This window comes from Paramisgurnus dabryanus, chromosome 9 (genome assembly GCF_030506205.2).
Source record: "Paramisgurnus dabryanus chromosome 9, PD_genome_1.1, whole genome shotgun sequence".
Lineage (NCBI taxonomy): Eukaryota > Metazoa > Chordata > Actinopteri > Cypriniformes > Cobitidae > Paramisgurnus > Paramisgurnus dabryanus.
The window spans coordinates 40,112,332-40,134,130 of NC_133345.1; the positions used below are offsets into that span (position 1 = coordinate 40,112,332).

Sequence of the window (21,799 nt, forward strand, 5' to 3'; positions counted from 1 at the left end):
TTTGCGCGGCGTGTAAGGGGTTAATGCCTCTTGTGTTGTCCAAAGAGGCAGAGTTTACATCAAACTGGAAAACTAGTCCTTTGTTTTTTTGTTAAATTATATGACTAAAGCTGTTACCTGTAAATGTTTTTTATTAAGTACTCCGTATCGGTATCGGCAAGTACTGAAATGCAAGTACTCGTACTCGTATTCCAAAAAAGTGGTATCGGTGCATCCCTAATTAATAGTCTCAATTGTAATACTTTTTTATTACATATTTTTTATATTTGCTTGGCTTGGTTTACGTATGTTAACATTTTAAACAATACTAAAATATATCAACAAGTAAAACAAAAAAGTTTCGAGTAGACTATATAAAAAATTTAGCCCTCTAGATTGTTCTATCCATTGTGGTAGCCCTTGCCCAGAAAAAGGTTGGAGACCCCTGGTATAGAATAACCATATTTTTTCAAGTAGTTATGTTTGTTAAGTAGCTCTTAACTACTTTATATTTAATTTTTAATACACTAATGCTATGCAATAAATATATCATACACTGGACAAGGTGTACAGGAAAAGATATAAAATTAAACAAAATGCAATTTTGCAAGGATTTAGGATGCGTTTGATGGGTTGTTGCAACTCCATCTTACCTTTGAGAATATGCACATCCTGTTAGGAATAATTGATGACGGGCCATTAAATTATTAGAAAATAATGCACAGCTAAGATGTTGCCGTCGTACCGTTAACACCACGGGTGTGCACTATTTTCAAATAATTCAAAGGACTGGAGTCAGTTATTTAGCTTATACCACGGTTACCACAGACATTACTCTGGTGGTTATTTTAAGATATATTGAAAAATAATGCATGGAACATATCTCGACCAATAGTCTCGAATGAAGCATTCAACAGCCCCTGTGGGATAAGTGCACAATAAACCATTTTTTTTGCAACATATGTTTTGTAATTGTATTCAAGTTTTACTTGAATGTTTGAATCAGTAAGTGAGGAAACGTTATATTTGGCTAGACTAGCAAATGACTTCTTGATGGATAAGACATGCAAATATCTGATAGGCTTGTGAAATCTGGTAAAGTTGTTGGAAAAAATGCAGAACAAAGTACAGCTACCGATGAATGAGTTACCAGACATTTCATGGTGACCTGGATGAATGATAGTCTTTCGGTTGTGGGCACAAACCTGCTACCAGAGGGTGGGGTCAAAACATCTGGCTCTGGTGTCACGTGGGCCTGGATGGGACACTGTGAATGCTGCATTGTGTGGAGGGACGACAGAAATATGGGAATGAGCTGCTCAGATTGGTCAGCATTTAGGCCCAAATGCAGAGAGAGCGAGGACAGTTTGAATGAATAAACTTCCCACTTGAAGTCAGCCGTTTCAAAAGGAAAAGGAACTCTGAGCTCTGTTTTTCTCATTGTTTCACACACCTCTCAGATTCTCAGTGTCGTTGGTTGTTTTAAGGATTCTTATGATGTGTCGTTTAAAAATGTAGGCTAAATTTTTTAGGCTGATTTTGATATTTTATTATTGTCTGCAGGAAACTCTGTTGTCATATTTTATTTGATGAGGATGAAAACAGGTCTGTACATTGTGATGTACCTTAATGCCAGTAGGAAAAATATTCATATAATATGTGAATGACGACATAATTTAATGCATGTCAGACATTCAATGAAGTTCAATTTAATAACGCATCTTGACTTAGAGTTCATTATTATGCCAAACATTTTTACATTTAACAACAATGGTATTTTTTTACTAACATGTTTTATTTGAATGATTTTATTATAATGTTATGATTTAAATGAAAGGTAAAATGTAAGTACATTCAAAAAGACAATTTTCATCATTAAAATGTTTGTGCAACAAATCGAAATGGTGCTAATGATGCTTTGTTACAAAAAAGGTACAATCATTTGCAGTTATTTAACGTTAAGGTGCTAGCTGTTAATTTTACTTGATGGATATAATATACACAATGAGCAATGAAATAGGGAGGATCACCCAGACTAATCAAAACTTATAAAAATAAAACCACTTCTCTTCTCATAGAAAAACATGGAAAATTACCAATAGTATTTCGTGTCTGTGAACAAAAATACTCTGTTTCTCTTAAAATCAACGTCAAATAATTGTATCTGTGCGTATCTGTGGATTCATTTTAAACATCACACTGACTACCGTGTCATTTACATCATTTCATTTCAGTGTAATGTGACATCAGCATTGGACGCATTTCCTTCCTGTTGTGGGTGTGAAAGAGGTTCCTCTTTACACAAATGCTTCGCTCTGACTTGAGCAACTGTATAGGGAGGGTCCTTTGGTAACACACACTTGGTTCTTGGCTTAGGGTTTGGATTGTACCTGTGTTGTGCACTCAGTCCTGTGGGCCCCACATCACAGCCCCCACAGAGTCCCGTCTGTGCCCCTCAAATCCAAATCCTTTAGAACGTTCCAAAATGCTTTTTTTCTTAGAGGTTCTCCTCTTTATTTCTGGAGAAAGAGGAGAGAATGACTTGTCTGCTGTATAGGGAAACAACAGAGATTTTTTTGTTTTGTAGATATTGGTGAGTGGAGGGTCACTTCCCTCGGCCTCTCTGTCCATGGGTTCCCGAATCTTTGGCTTGATTTCAGAGCAGGTATATGGGTTTTCCCAAGGCTCAAGTTTGATGTGCCCTTTGCGCTCTTTACCTGTTGGAAATGAACTGGACATTTTATATTTCATGTCGGGATCTTCTCCATCTTTTGCCTTGAAGTGCTTGTTCTCATGCACATCCAACAGCACTGCCGATTTACAAATCTTTGAGCAATACCTGCAATGGTATCCTTTACCTGACTTCTCTAAGTGTTTTTTCTCGTGACTTTTCTTGGTGGCAAGGTAAAGAAACCGCTGTGGGCAGTACAAACATCTGTAGCGCTTTTCACTGCTCAGGCTGTGGGGCGCTGCATCGGAGCTGAAACAGGAGCCGTCCTCTGTGCAGCTTTTGCAGATAAAGTCACCGCTGCCTTCTGCATTGGGACCAGCTGTGCTGAATGTGTCTTCAGGGGCACATTGTTTACCACATATTCTGCAGCATGGTTGATGGCAGCTGATGATGTGCATGCTGAGGGAGGTCTGGCTAGCGAAAGATCTGTCACAGCTGTGGCAGGGGAAAGCTTCCTTTTGGCTGCTTGGTCTTAGCTCCCTCCTGATTCCAGAGTTCTCTGCTGAGATCTTCCTTTCTGGATAAAAGTGTGTTTCTCTTAAGTCTTCATTTGCTTCAGGTGACAAGGGTCTGGTGTAGCATCTCATCGGTTTTATCCTCTTCTGTTTGCATCTCAGTTTCTTACCTTTCTTTTTAGGTTTATATGTGTAATACGGACGCCATGGTTCGTCAGTTTCAGGTTCATTTGGGTCATCGTATGTTTCATTTTCTGCAACTGACGTCATGACTTCTGCTCTCAGCCTTAAACTTGGGCTTCCAACACCATCCTCTACAGGAGTACTTTGAGCTATGACCTCTGGCCTCCAGCTTTTCCTCTTCCTCTTCTTTGGAAACAACTTTGAGCCTTTTATTTTACGTCGAACAATCGCCTCATTGCCAATCTTTACTGTTATTTGACAGAGGGGGAGGACCTGGCTGTCAACTGATGGACCAGGACAAGCAGGCTTTGCAATGTATGTTTCTGTTTTTCCACAAGGTGCTTGATCCTGCGTTATACTTTCAGGCCTTGCTTGCAGCAGCTGATTGGCCATGTCTTCGATGGTTCGTGCTGCTGCTGATAGTTCGCTTAGCTTGCTTAACCCTTCAAAAGAGCAGACAGATGGTATGTTGAGGAATGGAAGATTGTCTGTGCTGTTTTCTGTGGTTTTCTCTGTTGAGGGTGTGTCATTTCCATTCGTGAAAAGAGAGGACCCTGTGTTTTTCTGTATTGCTTTTGAAGAATCTGTAAATCTATAGCTGAAGAGTGGTGACCCTTTGCCATCAAATCCTGGGATGGCAGAGATGTGTTTTTGAGATTTTTCTATCTCAGATGGCATCAAATCCACATTTTGGTCACATGGTTTGTCAAAACTTATACGGGGCATTTCTGTTGCCATCATTTTCGGAGTGGCCATAAATGTGACTGGCATTGAAAATAATGACTGAGCGCTGATAACATCTGAATTCGCAGTAGGTACTGTACTGTCAAAAAGAGCAGGGGGGGAACAGCTGCCCAGCGGTGCAATGAAGGAATCCTCTTGACTCTCAATTCCCTCTGAGTACATATGGCTGTAGGACTTATATCGTTTCTTTTTGAATTTCATTGGGAGAAGCCTGTAGAGCTTTATGGGATAGACACTGCTCTTAAGTCCACCATTTGCTGATTTTTTATTCACAGCCATTTGTGGATCTATGCCATGGAAGGACTTCTGGTGATTCTTGAGGATGTAGTAGGTCAAGAAGGTCTCCAAGCAGAAAATGCACTGGTACCGACGTTCCCCGGTATGCCAGATCTCATGTTTGGTACGGTATTCAGCCAGAGCAAAAACTTTGTTGCAGAAGTGGCAAGGGTAAGCTCTATGCCAAGAGTGGACATTCTCATGTCTTTTCAGACTGGAGATGGTCACGTAAGCACGTTTGCATACAGAACATTTATATGTTCTTGAAGTACTATTAGTGTTTACAGTTCCATGAACTTGATCCTGAGGCATTTCGAGTGGACTGGTGAATGTTGGGTCCAAACTTAAGGGGAGGTGGAGATCTGGTGGAGGTAAAGAGAGTTGCGCGTTATTTGCATTTTGTGTATCATTAGAGACCGGGACCCGTGAAGACTCTTTATTGTTTGTCTCCAATTCTGATGGACCTTTAAGAGATTTCACACAAACCTGCTCATGATTGCGTAACCTTTTCAAGTGCATAAACTTTTTGTGGCAGTACTTGCAAAACAAATGACTGACAAATCTCCGGTGTATTTGCATGTGGATGGTGAGAAGCGTTGAGTCGCTGAAGGTCTCCGAGCATTGCTGGCATGAGAAGGTGGGGACACTGGTGGTATTCTGAGGACTGAGGGATGGTGGCTCTGCGTCCTGAGGGGGTGTAACATCAAGTGGTGGCAATAGATTGAGGCTGGAATGTATCTCTGGTGCTCCATCGGAGGACATCTGGGAGGAAGATACTGGGGCAACAGCAGTCTTTTCCACTGTAGATGTAGCACCAGTGCTGGGCACAGTTGTGGTTAGATCCTGTGTGAGGGGTGGAAGGGCCTTACCAAGTATATGCCGCTTTTTTAAGGGGCCAAGTCTATGGTTAATTAAACTCTTAGCTGGAACCACAGCAGGTAGGATAGTTGTATTTTCATTCCCTTGACTAAGCTCTCTGATATCATTTGAGTCTTGCCCCTGGCTCACTGCATACGAGTGCTCAGATATAGCATGGGCAGGCTCGCTCTCTGTAGGTGATATGCTTGTAGTTCGCGGGCTGGATGGGGGATGGCCCTCTTTCAGTGCCTCTATAACTTTGTTGCCCTGGTCCAGTGTAGAGAATGGGTTGTTTACTGCTCCAACCTCATTGATGGAGAAAGCATTGGTGATTCTCGGGACTTTGGAGCAGTCTGACTCCTCTGGTTTGAGGGTCTCTTTTTTCAGTGTGCATGTGTCTGCCAACTTTGAATGATTGTTTGCTCTTCCTTGGCTTTGCAGTAGGCTAGAGCTCTGCCTTTCACAGTCCAACAATTTCTCCAGAAAGGGAATTCCTAAACGCTTGCCAGCTGCCACTAGAGACTTGTTGTCCTCTGCACTGCTTGAATCCACTTTGGCACTGTAGATAAAGTTTAGGATGTTAGCAAAGACCTCAGATTTCAGGTCTGTTAGCTCCAGTACCTGGCTGGATGTGTAGACATCAGGTGTTTTGAAAGCATTACGAAAGTATCCACTAGTGGCAGCCAGTATGTTGCGGTGGGCACGAAATTTGACGTCTTCCACAACGATTATCACATCACAGAAAAGACCCTGTGAACGTTGTTCACTCAGACGACTGAGGACAGCTTGGGGATGGGAGCTGTCCATCAGGGCAAGAGTGCTGGGGTTGACCACAGTCATCTGCAGAGGGGAGACACAACATAAAAGCAATAAAATAATAATGTAAATCTGTGGTGGAATGGGGTTGAGTAATTTTATTGCAGGCTATTGATTATGTCAATTTCATTTTGTGTGAATTAATGTGATTTAAAATACAGTAGTGAAAAACAAGCTGATATATTTTAAACTACAGGGTGATAATATTCAGTGAAACTATCTAAGCAAACCACTAGATGGCATCAGATCTTAACAAGTATGCATGCTTCGAAAGCAGACTTTCTCAAACAACATTTTGTTTTCAAACTTTTCAAGTTGGAGCCACATCAATTTCCTTCAGGATTAAACCTTAATATTGTGGTTCAGGAGCTAATATCTGGAGGGTGGCTTATAGCAGTTGAAATGGATTGACAACCGTGACATAATTCAATAAGGGGCGGTTTCCCGGAAAGGGATTAGACTAGTCTTAGACTAAAACATTTTTAAGAGCTGTCCAAACTGAAAACAACTGGCACTTATACATCTTAAAATACATCAGTGTCCTTTGTTTTGCCTCAAAATGCACACAGGTAATGTTTTTAGTAAGGCATGTTTGTTTATATTAGTTATATTTCCTAATTAAACTAAGGCCTAGTCCTGGATTAAGCTAAACCCTGTCCGGGAAACCGCCCCTAAGTGACTGAACCTTTCTCTAGTCTAGTGATCTTAGTTTAAGAGCATTCATAATTGATCATTCTATAGTTTCTAAGCCATATTAATATTTTATATTACAAGCAAAGATTTGCATCAACCTGGTTGTAAGCTTAGACTTGAAACAAACTGTAAACTTATTTCTGAAATCTAATTTGTTGATTGAAGTCAGCACCTATGCTGTAAGTTTCAATCCATTTAAACTTTATGAAAATTATACTGAAATTGAAACTCATGACCAACATGCATGTTTCACTTTTTTTGATAATTGATCATCTTCCATAAATCAGAGCACACTCATGCACTCGTACAAACACATTACTATTCACATCTGCTATTCACATTCACCTAAACCTTGACCATACATAACTTTAAAGTAATTAAAACATTCCGTTATCGCGAACCATTACAGTATTCATATTGCAATATACTTTCAATATATTTGTTGCAATCTTTATACAGACATCTGTTAAAAGGCATAGTCATATAACAGTAAAGCTTAGTGAAAACAGATTTAAACAAATGCATTTTGTTGTAGGTTGTATTAAAAAATATTGTAGTTTAGACTTGTGTTGTTGGAAGTGGGCTGAAAGTTTATTCTTACATTATTACAGCTCCACTAAACTGCTGTCTGTCCTGACACTTAGTTTATATACTGAAAGTTTTGACTATTGCCATTATATTTAGTTGATGTTTTTAGTTAATGCCTGTCTGAACAGCTGTATTTAGTTTTATACATATACAGTCCCTCTTGTACACTATAAAAAGCTGGATCAACTTAAAAAGTTGCTTTAATTGGTAACACCTTAAAAATTGTGAGTTTATTCAAATTAAAGTTTCACTTTAGATGAAAATAATAAAGATGAATAAACTTTTTAGGTGTAACTTTTTAAGTTGAACCAACTTTTTACAGTGTAACGAAAAAATATAAACTGAAACATTAATAATTCAAAAAATATATTTTAATGATAAAATGTCTTTACTTAATTCAAACCATTTTAGTGCCTATAAAATAAATTCCATTATTAAATATGTAAATCATTAAATAAACTGTGTTTTTGTGATTACAAAGGATAATTTTTTTATATTTTCTTTTTTATTGGGATTTACAGTGAGTATAATATATTTTGTGTAATTTGATGTGAAGGACACACATTAAAAACTTAAACTACTTAAAAATCAGTTAAAGTTGAAAAAGTGAAATGTATAAGCAATTTTATGTATATTGATTATAAATAGGGATGCACCGATACCACTTTTTTGGAATACGAGTACGAGTACTTGCATTTCAGTACTTGCCGATACCGATACAGAGTACTTAATAAAAAACATGATTTAAATTTACAGGTAACAGCTTTAGTCATATAATTTAACAAAAAAACAAGGGACTAGTTTTCCAGTTTGTTGTAAACTCTTTGGACAACACGAGAGGCATTAACCCCTTACACGCCGCTCAAACATAGACTTTTCTCAGACCGTGGTATCGATCCCTGGTATCGGGGGACTTTTAACAAGTACGAGTACTTTAGAAAATGTGGTATCGAGGCCAATACGTGATACCAGTATCGGTATCGGTGCATCCCTAACTATAACTGTATAAACCTTGTCCAAAGTGTTCTAAGAGTGACCTCAAAAATTGATGTACTAAAAAACTATAACTATATTTTAAATGTAATAATGAGATGATTGATAATATTGATAATATGATTAAGTGGCTGTAAATTGTATATTTTTAAAGTAAATTGAGGGAAAAATAAGAAGTTAACTCTAGATAAGGAGTAACGTCATTGTCAAGTAGGCCATAAATTCCCCAGGGGCATCTCAGTCGCTACCTTCCGGCCATGAGACTCAAACTGACAACCTTCAGGTTATAAGCCAGACTCTTTAACCATTAGGCCACATCTTCCCCAATATGGGAAGTGTCCACTGTAGAATATTGTCCTTGATTGAAGCGTTATTGCAAAAGGCATAAATAACAAAAAGGAAAATATGACATCAAGACTACATGCAGCACAGACAAACAAAGCCAACAAGAAACATGCATGGATTAACAGAATCAGGGCATGAAAAGAAACTGAAGAGAGAGATTAGGCTGTGACAGATCTTATGAACACACAGCCCTTATAAAAGTGAAGCCTCAGGCTAATAGCATCAAAGACATGTGCTCCTGCTCTCCTTCTTCTTCTCTTCTCTGGGTTTTGTCTTTTGTCATAGACGTATGAATCCTCACAGACCAGTTGAAGTACTGAATCATAACACAGCTTTTATTTAAGGCACAGAATACTAAAAACTTACATCTTACATAAATTCTCTTAACTTGACATAACAATAAAACTAAACAAAAATAGTCTTTGTCATATTTTTTAGTACACATTCACATAAACGATCAACTAATGCTATAATAGTGGAAAACTATATCAGTAGTTAATACATTGTTTTTCAAAAGCTTAATTCACCTCTTACCCTACTGATAGGACAATGCACTTCATCTCATGTCTAGACAATAACGTCTACAAATATCTCATTGTATAATGTTATATTTTTGTTGGTAAATAATGCGTAGGGGGGAGCGGGGCACAAAGTAAGGCTTTGGTTATAGATTATCTAGAATATTTAAGTTAGATTAATCATTTTTGCACAATCAACACACCCATCTCTGCCACAAATGAACACTTAAAGTTTGTTCGTGGGACCTACCGTTATTGTACTATTACACTGAAAGTGACAGGAGTGCAAACGTTACAACTTAACCCATAGGTGGGGTTCATTGTAACGAACAGACCGTTTGTTGTTTCTAGTCTGCTAGAAAATTTAGTTTAGACACAAATAATTCAATCAAATTATGTCTATATACTAAAAGTGGATATTGTTTATATATTATCTGCTTATAATAGACAGATATCCACACATTCATCTATCCATGATCCTGCATCTAACCATCCTTGTATTACCCATCAATGCATAGAAATAGATTTTTTTGAAAGGGTTACACAATTAAGACAAAAATATAATATTCCCCTGATATTGTTATCATTTTGATGGATAGTATTTACCTTATTTTCATTTCATTATCATCATACACATGAGGCTTAATTGTAACACTGTGTGACAACTAACCCCGCTGTGTAAAAATGTTTTTAATCCCAGCTATCAGTTACTAGGAGTTGCTGACATGTTTTAAAATGGTTTAGGTAACAAGACAGTGATTAAAATAATATAAGGTTGGATTTGGTGACTCAGAAATGTAAAAAAAATATAAGATGAAGAAATTTACTTTCATGCCTCCAAAACACTCATTGTTCAATATCCTAACCAAAACACATCAAAATCTTTCACAAATTCACAGGAGATCATCTTTTTACAGAAAAGTAGCTGTGTTACAATTAACCCCACTTTAGTTTGTGCCCCGCTCACCCCTACTTATACCAAATTCTTTTAAATGTGGTTTCTATCATTGACTTAGTGAAAGCGTCTCTTGAGAAAATAAACAAAGCCACTACATCTTTTTGACGCATCACAGTCGACTGAGTACTCTGGAGCTAAATTAATGGTGATGTTTGCTGCCAACTTTATGGGATTTCCTTAACAGTTTTTGCAGAAAGAGGCATACATTAAACATGTTTGTATTTAAAGTCCAAGAAGAGACACTCTGATATTTTTATTCTTCGATAAATTCACAGAATTTCCGCGTCTGACAATTTCCTGAGCAATGAGGAAATAGAAGCCACTAGGCCAGAGGTCTGATACCTTCAACTTCAGAAGAGACACTCCTCTCTGTACATCACTGGCAAACACTGTCATCTTGTACTTGAATGACAAAACCTCCTCCGTCTTTTGCTTTCCAGCAATGTTTTCACATGTTCCAGACACACAGCAAACCGTTTCAGGGCCTTTCCCCTGGACAGCCACAAGACTTTGTTAATACTCACTTTGTTAGTATTCTAATAATGAACAGATCACGGTTTAACCATTTTGCCAATATAAATGACAAGGTAAGTATCATCACCTCTGTGCATTCTGGGAGAAATGCTTCTTGAAGCAGAATGCAGTCTTCAGCAGAAAAGTCTGAAGTAAAGTCCTCCTCTCATACTCGGTGCTCCATCATTAGACACTGCCCCATGTAGTGTTGATTTCTTTGGCTTTTAACCAATCAAATACAGGTTTGGGCGTAGGACATCTGTGAGGCTGTGATTTCTTCCTGTGTACCAGCAGACTTCAGCTCCATTCCCTCATGTGCTTTTGACGCATCACAGTCGATTGAGTACGCTGAAGCCGAATTAATGGTGAAGTTTGCTGCCAACTTTATGGTTCTCTCCTTGACCGTTTTTGCGGAGAGAGGCACATCCTGTAATTTTCTGAACATTTTCATGTTTGTTTTTCAAGTCCAAGAAGAGACGCACTGATATTTTTATGTACGATTCTTTGATATATGTATTGTACACCAACTTTCCACGTCTGACAATTTCCTGAGCAACCACAAAACTAGCAAATAACTGTAGTTGAATTTATAGACTTGATCCACTTTGTACTTTTCTGCAAATGCATTTTCACCATATATAAAGCATACAAGTAAGCCAGCATCGTCATAAGTGAATTTAAATGAATCTGTTTATGAAGTATTTAACGTTCAGAAAACTTTTCATTTTTTTTTATCCATAGTTATCTTAACGGGATCAGAGTTATTCACCCAGCATGCAGCGACAAGCGACGCACATAGGATGTCACATTTTTTAGGACAAAATATTGAAACACACTTTATTTTAATGGAAAAACATGAATGTGATCTGGAAAATAAGAGGTATTTCAAAAAATGCAATACAATAAAATAAAAAGCCTTTATTTTCATTTTTATTTTAAATCCACACTAACATTAAGTTTTCTACATTTTGAGGATCCAATCAAGTAGTAGTAAGGATAAAAGCATCAACATTTTTATACGACGTAATTATACTATGTCATCGCAAGCAGATACAGGATGTGCGCTGTGGGACATTTGCTGCAAGTTGGGTGTATTCTAAGCACAAAAAAAAAATGATGCACGAGTTCGGTCAGCTTTGCATGCTTCTGCTGAAAGGTTATTTTCTTGCAACAGAGCAGCCATTTTGAAACCATGATGAAAAGCATCTTGGCATGAAGTAAGATGGCCGCTTGCGCATGCACGCTCTTTGTGAAATAGTGATTATGATTAATCTTCACTATTAATCTTCGATTACACTGATTAAAAAAGCACAGGTTTAGTCTTAATTTCTGATAAATCACCAAAATAACAAACTAGTTCAGAGAAGAGTTTTCACAGTCTGTGGTCGCCCTGATGCATTAAACGTTACTCATAACAAGAAAGGAAACAGCACAAGCACACAGTATAGATGTCCACCGCATCTCTACAGTATGTAAGTCTCAGCGTTATTGCTCAACCCGTACGCTTAAATTCAACATCACAGCTGGAAGCGGTCTGTATGTAAACGCATACCGGATATAAGTCGCCATGCCGTTGATCTATTTAAATTTGTACTGTTTGTGTGTTATTGTGCTGAGCAGGAGCAGACTTCGCTCTTAATCGCTGGGAAAACATCCGCCTGTTCCCTGTCTGACAGGCCTCTGTTGTCACGGCAACATGCTGTGGCGCAGCACTTATTGGGATTTGGATGAATGGCGGATGAGCAGGCAGTCCGGAGAAAAACGGAGCCATGTTGGAAAGCCCCTGTAAGATTTAGATCAGGGATAGCCGTTATATGTATGTTTGTGTGTATGTGTTTAGAGGAGTAGTACGCAAGCATAGCCCTTTGCAGAAGGACCTGGACAGCAATGCTAATTCGGAGTCGAAGGGCCCCTTTCACCTTAAAATACAAATAATAGAACCGCTATTTGTTGTTGTGCTCGATGGTTTCCCGCTCTGGCTTGACACTGGTAAAAATTTCATTTTAATACAGGCGTAAAAATTGCATTCGTTGCCTTGGATGTATCTGCCTGCTGCCACACCCTTGTTTAACATGACTTACCATACCATCTGAAACGTAGTGGGCGAAACGGTTTTAAAATAAAAATCCCTCATCATTCTTCTAAGCATGCAGCTTAAAAGCAAAGAAACAAATGCTTACGATTATGACCAGTCAAACACAAAGCGAAAGCATTACCTTTCATTATTACAGATAAAACCACATCAGTCGTCTTGCGCTGCCCTGCAAAAACACCCTCGACTGTGACTGTTTGAAACTGGAGGGTAAAGCATGCTGAACGTACCTTTATTTTAGTGCATCAGAGAAAGCGCTTCAATGGACGGAGAGCGGAAAACATCGTTCTCGCTTCCCTCCACCGTTCCTGCGATCCACTAATGGTTGGAGAAAGATGTTTCGTTCGCAGGTGTTACAGTGTTTTGGTACAGGTTTGACTCGTCACTTGCTGCGATCACAGCCTCTACTATAAGTCTATCCTGCTCGTTCGCTCTGTCTCTCTCTCTCTCTCTCTCTTGCACACACTCTCTCTTTTCGTTCACCCCAGTCCCAGTGCCCTCTCTGCGTAAGACGCCCAGTCCAGAGGTGGCAGGGGGCATCAGTCTGCTCCAATGCACCCAGCTATAAGTCTCACTCGTCCTGTACGCTGACTAGCTGTTCGCCCACTGTGGAGTTTATAAATAGTCAGCTCCACTGCTGTCGGTGCATTATTAGCAGCGAAAAAGAGATGCTGCATGCTAGCAAAGAACCGCAACTTCATTAACAACACTTGGTTTGAAAGAGTGGAAGAAAAACGGATCGGCACGCTAATACGACAGAACCGTGTGGAATGCAGGAAATCATCTGCATGCATGCGAGGTGGATGCATTTGCAACGACGCAACAACCGGTGTCATAACATAAACAACACTTGGTTTTTGCAAGGCAGATTTTGATATTTTCTATTGCGTGTCATAAATAACATCGATATGGGTGCTGCTATTTCTGATGTCCCCCCTCCAAAGGAGAGATGATTGCGACCGGCTATGAATATAAATTCACACACCCATATTCTCCATCCCTCACACACATCCCGTTCTTTGTCTGTTTCGGTATGTATACGCACAACCGAATGAAGGCATATCCTTACTACTCTCCTACAACATCTTTATGTGTGCGTGTCTGTGGCGGTGGGTGGGAGGCGAGAGAGAGAAAGCGAGAGAGAGAGCTGCCTCTTGAACACTCATCTCTGCTATCAGACTGAAAGAGGACGAGAAGGCGGCAGCTGTGATGAAGCAGAAAACGAAAATGGAGAACACGGATGGACGAACAGAGAGAAATGGTAAATAGGGTTAGGAGGGGAAATGCATTAAACAATAAGCGCAACTAGGAAATGAGAGATGAAGGAGAATTGGAAAGATGCTGGATTATTTCCGACGACCAACATGGCTGCTGATGGATGCGGCTGTGCTGCAGAAAGCGAGAGAGAGGGAGGAGACCGGAGGGAGATGGGAGGGAGGGAATGTGAGGAAAAAAGAAAAGGATAAAAAGAAAAAGGATCACATTCCATCTGCAGGTTATTATGTTTCATGGCCCAGACATGGATATCTGTCTGAAAAATTGCACAACCTACAAACCGATTTTTAGGGAGTATTCATCTTAAAATGGCCAAGGGCTGCCCAGAAGCCATATGACTGACACTTAAAGCTATGTGCAATGTCATGTTTAAGGGATTGGAGATGACAGACCGGTGTGCATCATTCACCATCATTCATAAACGTCTCATACGTTTATAACAACAATTTCAAACACGTTAAAATATCTTGCATACTTTTAAACATGCAGCGTTTATTTGCATATTGTCACAGATGTAAACATAAAATCCTGTATAATTCAACCAGAGGACGACTTCAAAATCCGCTGAAGTGTTTCCAGATAAGTGATCAGTATGCATCAGACGTTCAGCCAACGGCCCATGGGTGTGACGCCTAAGACTATGAAGCTAATGCCCAGATAGCAGTGGTTATTTCTGGAAACAGGGCCGAGTGCAGATTACCCGAGTGAACGCAAGCAGCTGTAACACAGCTCGAGTCCTGCCGTCTCTTGTGTTCATGTTAAAGAATAATTTATTAAAAAAACTATATTTCTATGCATATTATGTTTTTATTATTATAAATAGTCACACACGCTCTGCTTTAAATGTTGTAAATGTTTGTTTAAATGAGTTAAAAACAATACATTTTCTATGGACATAAATTTAAACATTTTGCTTAAAGAGCTTTAACATTTAATAATGTTTAATCCACCCAGATGATATATCGACTTGTGAAACTGCTATTAAAGGGCCACTCCATTTAAAAAAAAAAATATGATCATTTTCCAGCTCCCCTAGAGTTAAACATTTGATTCTTACCGTTTTGGAATCCATTCAGCTGATCTCCGGGTCTGGTGATAGCACGTTTAGCATAGCTTAGCACAATCCATTGAATCTGATTAGACCATTAGCATCACGCTCAAAAATAACCAAATAGTAACTCTTCTGTATTTACATTGGTCTCGTACACACTGCAAACTTTCGGGAGTGACAACCGCATTTAAATGCGGGAGTGAATCCCCTAAACACACTTCTTGTCAGTACGGAACAAGACTCACTCCCGAAAATGTGATGATTGACACAGAGATAACCATAGCAACGTTCTGCCGTCTCGCGTGCTTATCACTCACAGCTTTGACCAAAATAATAACAGCATTGTGTTTTGCAATAAATCTCCGTCTTGGCGTTGTGTATTTTACGCAATTGTGAGGCTGCTTCACAGCGCGGAGCGCGCGGTCTTGCAGTGTTGCCAGGTCCTCGTCTGTTTTGTACGTAAATACCGTTTTGGCCCTTAACCGGTCATAGCTTTTGGCTCATGAAGCGATCAAGTTTTTGGTGTTAAAGCTCACGTAACACACGGTGTTTCTGCATTTCTGATGTTAATCTGGAGAACCTATAGAGTAGTATTACATCCTTTATATCTCCGAAGAGTCTTTAGTTTAATCAGATTTATAAAAGAAAGATAAGCTTAACCGAATCTTTCCGATAACGTAAGAAAAAATGAAGAAGGAGGAGTTATACCGAGGGAGGAGCGAGTACGAGTCATGCAACACTATACAACACTGTTTTAACTTATGATTCACTCCCTGTGCGTGTCATTTATATAATATGCACGCGACTATTTCCAACATAAGACAGTGCATCAAACACACACGCAAAACTCCGCTCCTACCCCGGATAATAAATTATATCCATTGTTTTTATAAGGCTGGATTTCTTCTCCTTACATCCCAAAACACACTTCATCTTTCGTGCCATTGTTGAGTTTTGAAATTAAACAAAGCTGAGTGGCTTGATAAGATGTTTGCAAGCTCTAGCGTCTCCCGCTGATTGACGGGTGGGCGGGTGTTCCGGGGGAAGTGCCCATATAAAGAAGTGATACGTATAGAAACCCCTGAAACGTCAGTTGGACCTGTAATCGAAAAAAACTTTCCGAAACTTGTACGAACCCTGGCGAAGTGCATTCGGCACAGAAATACTCTGTAACATGTCCAACTGCTTTTTTGACACTTTGCCTACGTTTAGCATGAGGAAACAACTCTATAACTGTGTTAAGAAGTCAGAATCCTTGAAATACCATTGAACCCCCCCTTTAATCAAGTGTGAGGGTGCCGGTCCCAATATTTTGATCTTTGAATAAAGCATTTAGATTTATTTCGGTTTATAATTGGATTTTTCTTGTTCGCTGTTTTTTTAATGCAAGATCTGGCAACACTAGTCAGCAAACGCTTGTGCCTCTATCATTTTCTGAACTGCGCATACAGAAGATTTTTTCCCCTTTTTTTTCAGAAGAGAGACCTGTCCTGTTTAAGATGAACGTTATAACACTTGATTAACTACTAGTTGTTCAGTTCGGTTATGTACACACTGTGCAGAGTTTCTGTAAATTCGGTTGTCACTACCTGCATTTTGCAGAATTTAATTTGGTTGTAGAATGCGGTTGTCAGTCCCGTAAATTACTGATCTGTGTGTGTACAGAACAGGATTAAGCATTAAAAGGTGAAGTGACAACCGAATTAATATGCAGTGTGTACGGGACCATGTACTAAGAATGACGGTAAATTAAAAGTTGCAATTTTCACGGCAGATATGGCTAGAAATTATACTCTTATTCTGGCATGATAATCAATGAGTGCGTTTACATGCACAGTCTTACGCCGATTATGCTTAATAAACTGATAACATGTGGGGTCATGTAAACGTGTAAAGCGGTTTTCTTTAATTGGGGAAAGCCCAGGCGTTGGGGTTAGAGTTAGGTTTGGGTAGGGATGTCATTATGTAAATCTAACCCTAAACCGACGCGAAAATGGTAAGAAAATAGGAAAGAGAATACAACGGACGTAATAGTATTGAAGTCCCCAGTTCGTCAAAAAATGACGCGAAAGGTATACCCTTCGCGTCAACATATGACGAATGGTCAAGTGTCGTCAAATATTGACGACATGGGGTGAGACTGGGTTGAAATAGAAGCTTAAGTTACATTTACAGGTTCTGCAGACCCGAGAAGAGATACAACAATACAGCTTAAGACAGATATGCCGTCGGCTTTTTGATCGACTATTGTGTACTATAGGTGGTGACTTCACTGCCTGCGAGAAAACTGATAATTCTCCAAGTCCCATGTAAACACAGTTGACTGCATAGCCGGCTTATTGATTTGCATGTAAACGCATGAAAACAGTTTTCTATAATAAGCAGATTTTTAATAGTTATCCGCTTATTCTGTGCATGTAAACGTGCTCAATGATTTTGCTGCCGTAACATGGCTACAGGAGAGTGCAAGTGATACACGGTGCCCGAAAATATTCCCTTGCTATTGAAAGTTACTAAGGGGAAATTTTCGGCTGCTGCATAATATTATTGCGCCTGCTTCAGCCATGTTACGGCAGCAAAGTCCTTGATTATTACGCCAGAATGAGAGTAGCCATATCTGCTTAGAAAATCGCAATTTTTTATTTTCCGTTGGTCTTAGTACACGATGTAACTACAGAAGAATCAAGTTTTAAATAGGAAAAATACCGAAACTCTTTGGCTATTTTTTTGCGTGATGCCAACTAATCAGATTCAATGGATTATGCTATCTTAAAAGTGATACCGCCAGACCCGGAGATCGGCTGAATGGATTAAAAAATTGTAAAAAACAAATGTTTGACTCTAGGGGAGCTGGAAAATGAGAATAATTTCAAAAAAGTGGAGTGTCCCTTTAAGGTCCTATGTAAGTTTAGTTTATTTATTTTAGTTTTAAATGTATTTATTTATTTATTTTTTCTTCCCTTAAGACTGGTCTGTTTATAAAAAATACATACACCAAAGTAATACATTTTCTGATATTTCTGTATATTTATAAAATATTGAATAAAATATTATGTTTCTGGATTTGTGGTGTGGATGTGATACATTTCTCGAGCGTTCGGCGCCTATGTTTCCGTGTATCTTCTTAGTATAATCACACAGACGTTACAGCAGTTTATTGATGAGAGCACTGGACCATAAAAGGAAAGACTGCATTTCTGTTTCAGCTCGGGCCATTTCCTGTTACCACTACTTTGTGCTTTGACACAACACACTTGACCAAAATCTTCATTTGAATAAAAATACCCAACTTTAATGCAGTTTCTTTGCTTCAGTTTCAACTTGAATTTTTTCTGCAAAAGCACGGCTGCGAAGAACTCTCAAACACCACAGTGAGCTGCTTCTAAATAACCCTGAGATGTCATTAATGAGTCATTACAAATATGCAGTAAATGTTCAGAGCCAACAGCTAGCAGACTTGTGCTGCATGACTCGAGTACTTCTGTTCTTTGTCATTTAATAATACATGTGAATTTCCTCTACGAGAACATCAGAGATGCTAACAGATCGATCTGAGCTCAGAGGCCTAGCTGCGCTAGGTAAAGTCATGCTAATGCTACGCCCCCGCTCTTCATGTGAACCTTCCGCTCAAAGCCTGAGTTTAAGAGTAGAAAAAAGAAAGAAAACAAACTGAGGACTATAACAAATGGCTTTGATGAGCGAAATGAGGCCTAGCTTTGATATGTGGGCTGCTGTCTTTCAAAATGAATTACAGAAACTTATGATGCTCGTGAAACCACATTCAGAAGCAAAAGATTATTCAGCTTAAATGTGAATACATGAAGAGAAACTAGATGAAGATAAACATCAAACAATACTACAACAAATGTTAGTTTGTAGTTGTTGTAGTCGGCTGGACTCGATGCAGGAAAATATAACTTTAGATTTAATCCTAAAAGTAAACATCAGGGCGAGTTAAAAATCTCTTTACCAACCTTCTGTTTCTTCATACTGCTCCTCATATTCAAGATCGTCTGTCCTCTGGTCCCAGTTCGTGCCTTCAAATGCGTCTTTAGAACAACACTGCTGTGCCACCTGGTGGTCATGATGCAGTAAACTCAGTACATGTCACAGTCCAATAGGTTTGAGTCCAAAAGTTGAACAACATTTTACTAGCAGTTTTTCTCATTTAATAATACATTTTGTGAAAGCAAATCGATTGAAAGGTTCAGTCAGAATATCTTTGTGTTTGGTTCATCCTAGTGTTACAGCATGAACTCAATCCAGCACAGACACTATGAGTTTGTGCACATGTGATTCATGTTATCCCATTATTTTGAGAATTTTTTGGAGATCATATTGTGTGCCAATTGAAATCTGACATTTTGTGCAAATCTGTAATATGCAGTAGAAATTCTATCCGAATCAATTTCTTTTCAATTTTACATAATATTAGGTTTTTTCATTATATCCAGATTTTGTTTTTGAAACTCAATGTGCTCTCTTTCTACAAAAGTGAAAAGTTTGAACAACTTTTTAAAAAAAACTTCAATTGGTAACACCTAAAAAATTTAGTTTTTCAACTTAGGTTTGTGAAGAGCTTTTTGAAGCCAATAATAGGCGGTGAAAAAACCACACAAAAAACCACAAACTTACCACTCAGAAACGTCAATTAACAATCTCCAAACAATTGATTATTCCCCAATATCTGTATCTTTGTCTGATACAGACTTATACATAAGGTCTGTTTGCACAAACACAGAGCTACTGAACTGAGCTGCTCTGTTAAACAGCCAATCAGAGCCGAGCTCAACATTATTATTCATGACCCTTTTAAACAAGGTAATAATAGACCGTTTCATTCTAAAGGCGAATCCTAGGGTTGTAAATGGACGTCTCTGGATATTTTTTGCACTTAAAGGGGCAGTAAGTAGGGTTTTAAATGTTTTATTAATCAAAATCAATGTCTTTATTCATAAATATGTCTTCGTTGGTGTCAAATGACCTCTGCCAGTGATCTGACTTTTCTTTGTAAGCTTAGAATTTCTTCTCTTTACTTACATTGAACGTTTAAGTACAAGGAGGCTTCCATGTCGTTTCGCCGTATTGATAAACTATAATAGCAGAGAGGGACAAAAAGCACTAGCCTACCAACGCGTTTCCACAACGCGTTTTCATTCAGAACACGTGAACCAGCTGAAACGGACAAGGAGATCAGCGAGTACATAACGGCTACCGTAGTTGCAACACGCATTTGGAAAGGCGAGGCGTTAGAGAGCACTGTTCGTTTGAATGCAAAATACAATTTCACCACTAGATGGGGAAAATCCTACTTACAGTCCCTTTAATAAAGCCACATACCAACTATGTAGGTATCAGAGAACAATTTAACATAATATATCAATGCATTCTTTGGCAATTTTTTCTAAAAAAAAGAAAGAATTTAGGTGTTACTAATTTTTTGACAGTATATGTGAACGGTTGCGTATATTTATTTATGTTCACAGTAGTTTATCATTCATACTTATTCTGTTACAGTGCAGACAGCACTTTGTTTCATACTCCTTGCATTTAGGTTGTTGCATTATAGCAGTGGTTCCCAAACTTAGGGGGCGTGAGATGGTCCCAGACATTTGTAAAAATACATAACTTGATCATAACTTCTGTGCAATTAAACCTCAAAACAGTACGGCTATAACCAACAGCACTACACTGTATCATTGGTTTTGTTTTGCTCGGTTTAATTTAAATTCTAAGTTTCATGTCTTGTATTTTCTTTTGGGGGGGGGCACGAAAAGATGCATTCTACACAAGAGGGGGCGCACCCCGAAAAGTTTGAGAACCACTGCATTACAGTAAGAGCCTTCCCCATTGGAACATCATCAAGACAAACACGCTCAGTGACCTAGTAAAAGCTCGGCTCCGCAATGTCCATTTGGAAAGATTCCCACAGCATAAACCCAAAACAAGCCTGCGCACACAAACACGCAGTCGCTCACGGACACTTGATCTGCTCACTGTTTCCATAGCGGAAAGCCTGTTACTCAGTATTAACTGAGGACAGCGCCCACAACTCTCAGTATTGTTAGTAGAATGAGTAATACAACGAATGAGAGAAATATTCAGCGGGGCTTTCATGTACCTGATCTAGTCTTCCTCCTCCATATTTGATGGAAACAGTCTGGCCCTGGTGGAGATCAGTCTGTTCTGCTGTGTTTGAAATGAGACCGGAAGATTAAGAGAGAAAGCGAGCGTGTCAGCAACACTGTTTGTCCTTCAGGGCCTGATCAGCTGGTCTCTCTCTCTCTCTGCAGTACTTCCTTTGTGTTGTTGTGTGTGGATGTCTATGTGAGTGTTAAGGCCTGCCAAAGCAGCGCCTCTCTGTTATTTTCCCAACCCGGCCGTCCTACCAAACGCCTCTGTCCCTGCTGCGTCATCAAGCCGCTTTCCTGACCCAGAGCAAGAGAGGGAGAGAAAAAGAGACCTACTTTCATTCTCTCTAACCATCCATTAGCATTCATCATTGTTCTTAATGGTGTTTGCTAAGTTTAATTCACACCATATGTGCTGCAGACACCAGTGGAGAGGTGTGCTATCACTTTTCTTGCCGATTTGATATATTTGTGCAAGATAAAATGGCAGTAAAAATCTTACATGCTTACATTGCAAGAGAGACCCGAGCCATATTTAGGGACCAGAAAGGGGTGGGAGCTCATATGAGTATCGCTCTGCTCTCAAAGTGATGCAGTACG

General features: G+C 39.1%; 1 protein-coding gene across 2 annotated transcripts; it reads right to left on the reverse strand.

Moving 5' to 3' along the window:
- Positions 1 to 1,534: 1,534 nt before the first annotated feature.
- Positions 1,535 to 21,440, reverse strand: zbtb38 (zinc finger and BTB domain containing 38). 2 transcript variants are annotated; one of them, XM_065265049.2, is made up of 3 exons: positions 21,190 to 21,440; positions 19,043 to 19,142; positions 1,535 to 6,066 (listed from the first exon to the last, which is right to left on the reverse strand). In XM_065265049.2, exons 2-3 carry the CDS (start codon positions 19,067 to 19,069, stop codon positions 2,383 to 2,385), a joined length of 3,711 nt encoding a protein of 1,236 aa, XP_065121121.1. In that variant the 5' UTR covers positions 19,070 to 19,142; positions 21,190 to 21,440; the 3' UTR covers positions 1,535 to 2,382. The 2 variants fall into 2 exon arrangements, with proteins under 2 accessions (XP_065121121.1, XP_065121122.1); XM_065265050.2 differs by lacking the exons at positions 19,043 to 19,142; positions 21,190 to 21,440 and adding an exon at positions 12,973 to 14,117.
- Between the last annotated feature and the right edge of the window lie 359 nt (positions 21,441 to 21,799).